Here is a 13,408-nt window from a genome sequence, read left to right as displayed (position 1 = left end):
CAGAATCTTTGTCCTCGTCTGTATTGCATCATTGTCCTTAATATATAATATATATATATATATATATATATATATATATATATATATATATATATATATATATATATATATATATATATATATATATATATATATATATATATATATATATATTTCTCACTGGATGCTTACACTGTGTCTTCGTGTAGAATCTCTGGCCTCATAATGCAATGTCCTAGTTTTAAGAGTCATGAAATTACCTCTGTTTGTATACTGTATATTACAAATGGACTAAGACATATTCTTGTGAGCCTTTGGTGTAGATTTTAAATCAGTTTGTTGCAGAACTTGTAGCTGTTAAAATAAATATAATTCCGAGCTTTAGCAGCAGAATCAAGTGCAAGCCAGATTTATTATGGGCTCTCTTCTTCATGCTCATGGTATAAACTGTAAATAGATTAATGTGAGGATGTCTAATTTACACATCGGTTAAAACAAGTTTGTGTTTTGTTGTTCTTTATTTGAGGGTTAATTTTTTATTACATAGGTAACAGAAAAGAAGAATTTAGCCTAACGTAAGATGTAATAATGTAGTCAGATTTGTGGCATTCTTTTCAACTGATTTTCTTGTTTAATTCTGTATTTGAGACACTGAATTAATATTATTTAAGTTTGTTGAGATACTCATTTTTCTTCTTAATCTTTATATGGTTGCCTGATCATAACATGTTTTACCTTTATGCTTCTTGATTAAATGTATACAGCACATATTGCTATCACTGTATTAAAGTTAATTTACTTTCTTTGTCTTCTTTGCAGATTGGAGTGGGAATAATATCAAACCTCATCACCTTTCCACCTACTCTCATAATAATCCAGCTCTTTAGAAAAGCCTCGCCAAAGTACAAACGAGTATCCAGAATTCAAAAAGCTATGAACAGGCAAAGTAAAGTATTGCACATTGTAGAATTGCAAATTGTAGAATTTGGTCATCAAGTATATTTTTACTCACTAATAGGCTACATTATAGTATGTGGAACTGTGTCAGAAGGGTTGGATAAAATTTTGTGAAATTTCAGTAACAAAAGACCATTATTACAGTATTTTTTTTATTGTTTATGAGTTTCATGTGGTTGTTGTTTCTCATTTTTGACTGATTGCTCTTCATTATTTTTACTAATGGTAATTATTATTATTAGGTAGTTTAACTAGACAATTTCTACTAGTGGCGATGGCTGTTTTAGAGTAGTTGAGAGATTTTTTACTTTTTCCAGAATCAACTAGTATTACAATTTGAATAGACCCTATTCTGAATGAATTATTTGTGACCTGAGAATGTGTCATATACTGTACAAATAACCACAAGCCCACCTGGCAGAGGTATTGTTTTGTGCTCACCACAGAAATGTAAAAATTTTGAATGAACAGTGTTGAGAGGATTGATCAAATTGTGTTCTTAAAATGCCCCAGAAGAAGAAAACCATAAAAAAACTTGTACAGTATTCTCATCATCATTGCACAGCATTCTTGTCATCATTACCCTAAACTCTTTTTTTTGTCGTGTTTCCCTTTTTTGGAATTAAACATGCAACATGAGTTCTCCCAGTTCTTCTCGGTGCTGTGCTTTTTTTACCTGAACTCCCATGAGACAGACCTATTAGAGAATCTCCTCTTGCTCCATAATATTATGGGTCTTTCCTATGACTTCCATATCTGCTGCTTTCCTAACCAACTGTTCCTCACCATATTCCTAAACCATCTAAGTCTTTGAGATCTTAGTCGTTTTTTCAGCCTCTTGGTATCACATCTCTTCACCAGTTCCTCATTCGTACTGAAGTCTAACTGTCATACTCTAGCCATGAAACTTAATGTTCTATGGTCACACCTTTCTTTTCAAAATGTAATTTTTTCTTGTTTCTGATTTCTTAATGCTTTAATTCTTTTATGGATATAGAAATTAATTCTTTAATGTCATTTGACCTTTTGACTTAAAGTCCTCAGAACTAGATATTATTCAAATGTGGTAAAATGCCCTCAGAACCAGATATTATTCAAACCTGGTAAAATAGTTATTTTTGATGAATTTTGCAATGTGATGATTGATACATGTGAAAAAAGAATGCAGCGTAACAAATGCTATGCAATCTTCTTTGGGCATATAACTTGTGAGGGAAGACTCCAGAGCAAGGGTTGCAGTCATTCAATGAAAACAATATCTTAGTAATCAAAATAGCTGTCATTTGAAAAAAATTATACTTTTGGAACCACCATTAAGGGAATGAGTTAGCAACTATCCTAGGTGTAAAAGTAGACACTGCCTGATAAATCTTATGTAAAATATGCTATGTAAGCTACAACATGATTATTATGATAGAGCTCCAAAAATCTGAAGAGATGGAGATATATATCTGCACAAAACGACCTGTAACTTGAAACCCACTTTCTCGTCAGCCATGGGCTTGTATAGTACAATTGTGGGGACAGCTCTTGAGGTTTCTAGCACATCCACATCCTACTATGTTGAACATTATGTAATCTCACAGTGCAAGCTAGGAACCTCCGGCAATTTCTTGAAATAATGTATTACTTGTGTGACAATCTCATTGCCACATACACTGTAGTGATACGTGATACCTATTATTATTATTATTATTATTATTATTATTATTATTATTATTATTATTATTATTATTATTATTATTATTATTATTATTATTATTATTATTATTATTATTATTATTATTATTCAGATGAAACCTATTTATATGAAACAAGCCCACAGGAGCCACTGACTTGAAATTCAAGCTTTCAAAGAATATGGTGTTCATTAGGAAGAAGTAAGAGGAGGTAAAGGCAAAATACAGAAAGAAGAGATCCCACTCACTTATTAAAAAATAAAAAATAAATTAATAAATTAACAAATAGATAAAAATGTATTGAAATGCAAGGAGAATAGTAGTAGGGTAGTAATGCTTTACACCTTCGCTTGAACTTCTGAAGTTCCAATTGCACGACATCCTCTGGGATGCTGTTCCACAGTCCAACGGTGTGAGGAATAAAGGACCTCTGGAACAAAAAGTTTGACGGTGAGGCACATTTACTGCATATTGGTGCTGCTGTTCTGCGAATCTGGTTGCTCTTGGCAGGGAAAGGGGATCAGGGATCAATTGTGAATGTGAAAGATCTCTGCTGAAATACAACTTGTGAAAAAGGGACAAACAAGACCACCCGTCAATGGTCCAAGTCATAACTACTACTATTAGGAAACAAACCTACCACCACGAACCACTCTGTCTAAAAGGGGTAAATCTCTGGCAGAAGCAGGTATTCACACTGGAGAGCAGTATTCTAGTAAAGGGAGTACAAACAACTTAAAACAGGTTACACTGATTTTATCACTGTTATAAATATATGTAGCAGACTTAACATGAAACGAATTGTCAGGATAGTTTAGCTCATTAAACATATCTAATCCTCAAAAACTATTTTGCAGTACTCACTGTTTTATGCATTTTCTTCCTGAACTCCTATGAGGTCTAGATCTTCATTTATTCGATTTGCCTATGATTTCTCTGGCCATCTTATAGGTCTTTGTCCTGCTACTTCCATATCTACTGTGTCAAAGTATAAAAAGTGTGATTTTTCTCACTTAGTTTGGAAATATTTGCCAGGGTAACTTGAAATTTTAATTAAGATGTGTTATTTCATAAGCCTTATTTCATAAAGATTTACATTATTGTGTTTTTTTTAATATGGAAACTATGCTTCCCTTAGAAAATTCAAATGGTATGTTCGTTCAAGAAACTGCCAGAGGTTTTTAGTCTGAGATTAGTTCAATGTAGTAGATTGTGTTTTTGTCAGAGTGTTCAAGAGCTGTTAACAATCATACACCAGCTTAAGGCTGATAAGAAAGTGGATTTCAAGTCACACGCCATTTTGAACAGATATAAATCACGATCTCTGCAATTTGCTTTAAAAAGAAAAAGATATAGTGTGTTCAGTTAAATGTAGACGTAGCGTTTGGTTTGTGAATAATTTTAAATATGTAAAGGGAGTTATAATCACGCTATATATAAAGACATTGGTCGCTGCAACTTTAGAACCATATTATGTGTATTTGTCAGAAACTTATGACCATGACGTTATTTTCAAAAAGGCCGTGTTATTTTAGTAAGTTAGGGTCAAGTGTATTCATCATGACAGCAGAGGGAAGCTCTTGCACATGAATTTCACCTTTAACTGTTACCAGTGGTAAACTACTCTCTCTCTCTCTCTCTCTCTCTCTCTCTCTCTCTCTCTCTCTCTCTCTCTCTCTCTCTCTCTCTCTCTCTCTCTCTCTTCGTAGTTAGCGCAACCTACGTATTACTGTTGCTCTGTATGTCTTTAACTGTACAGTAGATAATTTTAAAATTATGTAATTTTACCAGTACAGTCTACAAAGAGTAAATGCGCCATTCTAAAACATAGAGACATAGAGCATTTCAGAACAAAGAGAAAGAGACAGAATAAAGAAGTTTTTAAAAATGAGGTTGAGAAGACTTCTAAAAATAGATAGGTGGAATGGGGAGAGAGAGAAATAGTATACTAATCTTCACACTCTCTTATATTCTTAGGTCAACCATTTATTTCTTTTTTCAAGGGTAATGTATTAAGCTAACTTTTAAATGAAATTACCCCTCTCTCTCTCTCTCTCTCTCTCTCTCTCTCTCTCTCTCTCTGTAATAATTCATAAATAATTTAACTTGATATTTCAAGTAAGGACAATATCTCTCTCTCTCTCTCTCTCTCTCTCTCTCTCTCTCTCTCTCTCTCTCTCTCTCTCTCTCTCTCTCTCTCTCTCTCTCATGTGTTATTCTCTTTGTCTCCGTAATAATTGCTAAATAATTTCACTCTCTTAAGTAAGGACAACCCTCTCTCTCTCTCTCTCTCTCTCTCTCTCTCTCTCTCTCTCTCTCTCTCTCTCTCTCTCTCTCTCTCTCTCTCTCTCTCTCTCTCTCTCTTGTTCTTAGTTAGTGTTCACAGATTTTTACAACTTATTATTTCTCTGTTCGTCTTTACCTGTACAGTAGATAGTTTAAATTAATCTCATTTTACCTGTACCGTCTACGAAGTGTAAATGCACTAGTGTTGCAAATAAGTTCTAAAACACAGACATAATAACTAAGAGTTGTATTAGTCCAAATAAAAAACACTTTGTTCATGAAAAAGCATTTCAGAACAAAGAGAAAGAGACGTAGAATAAAGAAGTTATTAAAAAGAGATTGAGACGACTTCTAAAAATAGATCTGTCGGAAGGGGATAGAGACAGAAATTCGCTTCCAACTCGCTATTTTTATGTCAACCATTTATTTCTTTTTTAAGGGTAATATATTAAGCTAACTTTTAAATGAAATTACAGGAACTTTAATTTCATTTAAAAGTTAGATTAATAATTTGGGAGCATGATTAAGGTCATATTTAGTGTTTAAACTTTAGAAATAAGCATTTATTAGCATTTTTAGAGACTGTGCCAGACTTACGTGAAAATTTGCCTTGCACAAGGTGCTCTGGAACCTAACTTCGCGTAAGTTCAGAAGGGTATGGCTGTATATTATATTATATATATATATATATATATATATATATATATATATATATATATATATATATATATATATATATATATATATATATATATATATATATATATATATATATATAATATAGAATCTGCTAATCACATTTTACCAAATATGTGTGTAATTGTAATAGTCACTTCTCAGATGCTTCACACATTTTGGATATGCTTGTCACTACAAAGCCTTCGATCTAAGTGTGAGAATATGAAGTAATTCTGATGTCTGTAGCAGGATTTGAACCCATATATATACATATATATATATATATATATGTCTAAAAACAATGAAAACAGTAGCTCTGGCTACAATGGTGAAAATCGGTCTGTTCCAGCTCTAATAAATGTATCTAAGTTCGAAAGGTAAATCTGCATATGAGTGGCAACAGACTAATCTCATGCTCAGGTTGGTTATATAACCTTGCTCTGAAAATCTGGATGCACATCAGAATTACTTCATTTTCTTGCATTTGGATCTAAGGCCTTGTAGGGACAAGTGTTTGGGTCTTAGGGTCAAGGCAGAGGAAATGCTCGAGGAATCAAAATGATCTATTATCAGAGTGAAAATCATTTCAGAGACAAGTCACCATTCACCTTTAAGATGTAAAAGGAAATACTTTTCAAGACTTGTGCTGGTAGCTCATGACTGGAAAAAAGTAACATAATAATAGTTGCTTAAAACCCAATTTCCTTTTTTATTATTTCAGAGGAAGAAAAACGCAGAGAGGCTGAGAGCAGAAAACTATTGAAACAAACAGCACCCCTTGATGCTTCTCAAGTAGCTGAAGACGTTGAAAGCCCGCAGAGGGGACAATCTGTCAAGTTAACTGATCCAGTGGTAAAAAAAAAGAAACAAAAGTCCTTACCATGGTGAGTTATCATATTTTGGTGTTGTACATAAAAATAGGTAGACGCCGAAAGATCAGATATCTGGGGGAAACTTTTTTTTTAGTATACTCTTGAAATTCTTTTTATGGTACCCTGTTATTTTTGAAGTTGTTCATTCAGACACTGTTACATCCATGCATTTGTTGAGACATTTATAGACATTTATATATATATATATATATATATATATATATATATATATATATATATATATATATATATATATATATATATATATATATATATATATAGATAGATGCATATGCACAGGCAGTTAAGTATACCTTAGTTTAACCAGACCACTGAGCTGATTAACAGCTCCCTAGGGCTGGCCCAAAGGATTAGACTTATTTTACGTGGCTAAGAACCAATTAGTTACCTAGCAACGGGACCTACAGCTTATTGTGGAATCCGAACCACATTATACCGAGAAATGAATTTCTGTCACCAGATATAAATTCCTCTATTTCTTCATTGGCCGAGTACGATATCGACCCGTCCAATGAGGGACTCTGCACAGGCAGTCCTCGCTTATTGGCGGTGTTGGTTAGGAGTGTTCTGGTTTTATGGCACTTGGGTAACAATGTATTTAACCAGATTTTTGGCAATGGTAAGTGATTTTCGGCATCAGTAACTGGTTTATCGGCATCGTTAAGCCGTTTAACGGTGTAGGTAAGCAGTTATTGGCCCTGATAAGCTGTTTACTGGTGCTTATGATGTCATAAATGCCATTTATTACCATAAAATTATAGGGGATTTTTGTTTATCTGCGATTTTCGGCTAGCGGCTCTCGGTAGGAATGGGACTCCCGCCGTTAACCAGGCACTACCTGTATATATATATATATTCATATACTGTATACGGGCAGTCCACAGTTTACGACAGAGGTTCTGTTCCAACTCCGAGTCGTAAGCTGAAAGTTATCGTAAGCCAAAAATCGTTGAAAATCTCGAGAAAACCTTACTTTTAATCCTTTGAATATCTTGAAAATGAAGTAACCTGCATTTTTATTGAGTTTTTCATAAAAAAACCTCCAAATTTTGACCATCCTGCCGTTTTAGAGCCATATTTCTTCCGTCAGTTGCCGTTGAGTCATAACCCTGGAACATGCGTTGTAACCGGGGAAGTAATTTTTGATGAACATGTTTGAAGAGTGTCGGAAGCTCAGAACGTTGTAAGCTGAGCCTGTCGCAACCTGGGGGGGACTATATATTATATATATATATATATATATATATATATATATATATATATATATATATATATATATATATATATATATATGACTATGACTTTTATCACATCACCGTGATTCATATACAATCAGTAAGCTACAAACGTCCTTTGATATCCAATTCGCTCTACCTCGGAAATAATATATTTTCATGTATGTTACCGAAGGGGAATTTTTTAGTTGATAATAAGTTCGTCGTCCCGTGGGCTCGAACCAGCGAAGGACAAGAACTCAGGACTACAGTGGACGCATTTAACCCACGTGGCTGTAATTAACTTACAATTTACCTTTGAACTCTAGCCTACGGTAAGGGGGACCCCGATGGGAATCCGGGGTTTCCATACGCGATCTTCACAAGACGGCACTGGTACGTCTGTTTCGAACGGTTCATATCCTGTCTGGCAAGTGAAATAACTTGTTAATGTATGGGCAACTCCCCTCCCCCCCCTGGGCCAGTACTAAACACGGCGAAGGGACATTCCATTTGGCCGACAACAAACAAATGCACCGCCAGTGTCAGAAGCCCTAAAAGTGTTGAAAAAACCAGTTTCCAAGGTACTGCACTTGCCGGACTGGATATGAACCGTTCGAAACAGACGTAGCCGTGCTTTGTCTTCTGAAGATCGCGTTAGGAAACCCCTTGTTGGATGGACTTCAGGGGACAATTACAGGTTAATTACAGCCGACCGCCAAAAAATAACATTGAATTGTAAATAAGCAACCAAAATACTATAAGAAACTGCCATTTCTTGCTAAATACCCGCAGTGTATCTATTACTTAGAAATACCAATGTCTATATTCAAACAGTCAACTGTCATATTCCAACTAACTGCTGAAAATGCAGTAGGTTAGGTAACTCATTGTCCTCATTTTCTTGGCTTAAAACGAAGTGCCATTGCCAGTTGGTTACATGGTAGGCTGATAAACTACTGGATTGATAAAAATATTCTATTAACCATTTTCTTGAACATCAGCAGCAAATTGCTTTTTGTTTTATTTTTGCAAGATTTTTCTTTTCCGCTTTTCTGCATCACAGTTGAAAAATTTCTGTTTCTCAGACCTCATGTTATTTAATCACTGTTGTACTGTATATACTTTCTTAGCCATTAACCAACTTCGGTGTACACACTCAAACTTTATGTGGAAGGCTATAACAAAATTTGATATGAAAAATGGTTCATCTGAAATCATTTGAGTTTCACTAGTTTATTGAGATTAGGGTAATACAACAATGATTTACATTTGAAATAATAACCATTTGTGTACCAAGGTATGAAGTTGTGTTTCACTGATAAAATACGAAACTGAAGAGCAATAATGATAAAATACATAACTGACGAGCATTTATAAGAAATCTTACTTCCAGGTGGACCTTGTACATTGCATGGCTTGTAGCTGTATTATCTATAGCAGCTGGTGGTTTCTTTACTTTTTCGTATGGAGTTCAGTTTGGAGAAGAAAAGACAAAGAAGTGGCTTGGAGCACTATTTGTATCATTCTTTTCATCTGTCCTGTTCACACAGCCAATTAAGGTATGCAATCAGAGACTGGGGATGTAACAAATATTTTGTTAAACTACAATTTTATGCTGAGAGTAAAAACACATAATTAGCCTGTGCTTATATTTTTCACTCTCAAGATGATGTTTTTATAAAAGAGAACATGGACACCAGTCAATCCAACATTTTTCCTCTACTTTAATTCTAGATCAGAAGTGATTTCCTTTTACTTTAATTCTAGATCAAACGTGATATCCTTTTGAAAAAAATATTCAGTCCCAAAACTACCATATTCACTTACAAACAGGCCAGGTCAAAAGGAATCAAATTCCACATGTAAAATGTAACCTCATCTTTGTCTTGCATGTAGTCGCGTGTCTTGAGTAAATTTGAAGCCTTTTAGTTTAATGGTTTTAATACTGTCTCAACACTCCCCAGATCTCCATGTTAATCCTCCTGATTATATATTCTTCTGTGAAACATATTGTTTTTGCACATAGATTTTGCCGCTGACTGCCATTTATTACAACTTCTTGAATGACACGATGTCTTATTTTAGAACATCTAAGTCTCAACTAATTTTTGATGATTTGTTCTCAATATATCTGTTGAATTTACCAAGTCATTTTTGACATAGCACAAAAAGTATTACTATACCAATGAAAAGGAGATGCCAGTAATAATAAAACCAGTCTGCATTCCTTTACTGTTAATTGTATACTTTTATACCATACTGTATTTACAGTCAGTACAAATTTTTAATTGCTGGGACTAAGCTTAATTGATATGTATTTGTCATACAACTCTCTTATTATCATCATCATCTAGGTAATCCTCATGGCCATAATCTTCAGTGCAGTTTTCAAGAAGCCAGTTGATGATGAAGATGATGCAGACTTTGATGAACGGGAACCCATATTAGGAGAAGATGAAGAATGGATGCATGAACTTGGACCAGGTGAGACCTTAAAAGAGCACGGTCGGGTGATGAAAATATAATACGTTAAAAAATTTAAAAAAGATATATGAACGGAACTAGTTATGACCACACAGTGAGTATTCAGCATTCAGTGCTGTAATGCTAATAGCGCTTCATTGTAAAACAACTAAAAGATTTCAATGATGCGCATAAGGTTCTGCAGGTGGAAGACAGCTCTATGTAGATTTTATTTGGCAACATTAATTGAGAGTATGCGTTCACTCTGTTTTAGGGATTCAGTCTATCTCTACATGGAAAGATGTTTTACCTAGTAACAAGTATGGTGTATACTTTCTGTTTTAAGTGTGCATGTATAGGTGCTTCATGATTTAGGTATAGCTGATGGGAAAGCTTCCAACACTTAAACATTCATATCCATGGAACTGACAGCTTGAGAAAGCTGGGCTACTGAAAGATTTTAACAGTACCACAGGGTTTGGTATATTAAATGACATCTGCTTCTTCTAGAGCTGAGTACTAAAACCGGAGACAAATGTGCTGAATTAAGTACAGTATTAGGATCATTACCATGGTCATCCAAACATCAAGGAACTTAGAAACTCACAAAGCCATATAATATTGAAATTATGTCGTGACTGCCATCAATAGTTGTTTCATTTTAAAAGTAGGTAACTTCTTCCCAAAGAAAGTGCCCTGTAGTGGGGTATTGCAATCAGTGGATCTCATGCATTGCATGGTAAGCATTACTAAAGGTGTTTGCAGTGTCCCTTCAGCCCTTAGCTGCACTTTTTTGCCTTGTACTTTGCCCCCATTCCAGCTTCCTCTCTTTAATCTTGTTATCCAATGTCTCTAACCATTACTTGTTAGTGCAACTGCAGGGTTTTCTCTAAGGTTGTGTCCTTAGACTATTGAACTTCATCTTTTATTTTTTAGGTTTCTATCTTGGTGTCCTTATTTATTTTCTAGGTTTCTCTATCTTGGTGTCCAGCACAACTCCAGCCCCTTCTTTTCACTTCCTTTTGCGCTGGCTGTTTGTAGTTGCCCTTGTGTTTGATTTTAAGGCTAAATTCTATGAATCTAATCTAGCCCAAAGGAAATGAGAGTGAGTAAAAATGATTATAGATCACCCATTAAAGAATTATACATCCCCAAGTAGATTTTTTAATGTGAAGAGAAGATTCAAGGAAATTTATAAACTGGACTGTATTACCTTGTAATAAAACCACCAATAGATGTAAAACAATTGGTCCCAAATTAACTGACAGGGCACAACCTTTATACTAACGATTTTAAATTACTGTAAAATTCATCTCCATAATCGACTGGAATTGTCAGGAGGTGAGGTTTTAATAAGAGGATTTATATGTATACCATTTGCATCAGTGATGGATAGCTCTAGGTTCATCACCTATAATAGTAATTATTATACTGAATACCAAGTCCAGTGCAAGTCTTTCTTAAAAGGAAATACTGCACATCTCTGCACCTTGAGATGATTTTTTTTTACCTGAGTAGATTTTTAGTTGAAGAGCTTACTGGACCATTTCTTTTCCTGATATATGATTTCATGTAACACTCTCTGAGAAGATTGCGTAATCAACAAGGAAATCAACTTTACTTCGTTATTAAAAATGTAATTGCCAGAGGATTACATTTTGGGGAACAAACTTCCATACTTAGACTAGGACAGTATCACCTACTGATCTCTCTGTTTGTAGTGATTACCTTATCTATTATCTAATAGGCTGTACTGGATAAATTATAAACAAGTACTGTAATCACTTTCCAGTTATCCTTTATATAGCTTAAAGCCCTCTAGTCAAGGAATTAACCTAGTAGAATGTTAATAAAAAATTAGATTTTACTACCAGGATTGATTAGTGGCTATTAACTGGCATCATAACATCTAGGTTATTGACGCTGCTATTACCAAGCAAAAAATTAGATTTTATTACCAGAGAGAAATTTCATAAATTTTGTTGCAGAGGAATTTCTTTCAAAGCTGTGCTATATAACTGCACAACAGCATCTTTTCTACTGCAGGCCTTCAAACAATTTCCAGAATAACTGGACATTTGCATGCTGAATAGTTCTTTAATGAAAATGAATGCTATGGTCCTTACTTCTATGAGAAGAGCAAGCCCCATTATGGGAAAGACAGGTCTGATCATGATCAGGTGACAGAGTATTAACAAAGCAATCTCATTGTTCAGACTAAAAAATGGAGCTGCTCTTTGAGTATTCCAAGACAAGACAGTGGCTGGTACTCTTACTTGATGGTTCAAAGAAATCCAGTGATAAGTTAGTATACCTTAGTTTTACCAGACCACTGAGCTAATTAACAGCTCTCCTAGGGCTGGCCCGAAGGATTAGACTTATTTAACGTGGCTAAGAACCAATTTTACTTAGCAATGGGACCTACAGGTTATTGTGGAATCCGAACCACATTATAGCGAGAAATGAATAATTATCATCAGAAATAAATTCCTCTAACTCTTCATCAGCCGGTTGGAGAGTTGAACTCAGGCCTAGCGAGTGCGAGGCCACAACTCTCCGAGTCGCCCAACAAAGAGCTAAAAAATAATCCAGTGATGTAGCTTTTGGAAATTACCACCACAGAGAGAGTAATTTATTGCACATTTTATGCAGGAGACTCCTATATCTTCCAATATGGTCCTAAAGAAAGAAGAAACCACTGTCAGTGGTTTTCTCAACCTGTTGTTAGTCTCAAACTTTCAGGACTTAACATTAGCAAGTACCATTGACCCACACTTCCTACAAGCTACCTTTATCCAGATTCTCACCAAGAACCTCAACTCTGCCACCATTCACACCACCATGTCAAATCTTGGGAATTCCAACCCGTCACACGGGCAATTTTAGATGCCTGAAAGTATGCTTAAACTTGAGGGCTGTTTTCCTTCCTAGTAGCTCTTTTCCCAATCCCTAGTGAGCACCTAGAACCCTCCAAAGCACACTCCTTTGATCACTTGCACTAGAGACACTGCTACCAGGAATTAACATTTGCCAATGCAAGTAGCAAAGGGAGGTAGAGCTCCTTTTAGGTTACCAGCAGGATAAAAGGTTAAGATTTGCTTTCATTCATAGAACAGTCCAGTTACAGTGAGGGGTTTCCTCCAAACTTTTTTGTGCTTTTGGCAGGAAATGAGAATAGAGTCATGGTTAGGCAGAGCCTCAAAGGAAATTTATTTTTTACCATTTCCAGAGGGAAGAGGGGAGGCCACCCTTCACT

The 13,408-nt window shown here is 35.0% G+C and overlaps 1 protein-coding gene across 1 annotated transcript in view; it reads left to right on the top strand.

Annotated features, from left to right (window-relative positions):
• LOC136852501 (polycystin-1-like protein 2) overlaps positions 1 to 13,408 on the top strand; it is a 142,348-nt gene that overhangs the window by 89,628 nt on the left and 39,312 nt on the right. The window contains exons 26-29 of the mRNA XM_067127175.1: positions 799 to 925; positions 6,301 to 6,463; positions 9,083 to 9,248; positions 10,044 to 10,173. Of these exons, the coding sequence (XP_066983276.1) occupies positions 799 to 925; positions 6,301 to 6,463; positions 9,083 to 9,248; positions 10,044 to 10,173 (586 nt within the window). The remainder of the gene's footprint in view (positions 1 to 798; positions 926 to 6,300; positions 6,464 to 9,082; positions 9,249 to 10,043; positions 10,174 to 13,408) is intronic.

The sequence above is a fragment of the Macrobrachium rosenbergii genome, chromosome 25, assembly GCF_040412425.1.
Source record: "Macrobrachium rosenbergii isolate ZJJX-2024 chromosome 25, ASM4041242v1, whole genome shotgun sequence".
NCBI classification, from domain to species: domain Eukaryota; kingdom Metazoa; phylum Arthropoda; class Malacostraca; order Decapoda; family Palaemonidae; genus Macrobrachium; species Macrobrachium rosenbergii.
This window is presented reverse-complemented; position numbering and strand designations above follow the sequence as displayed.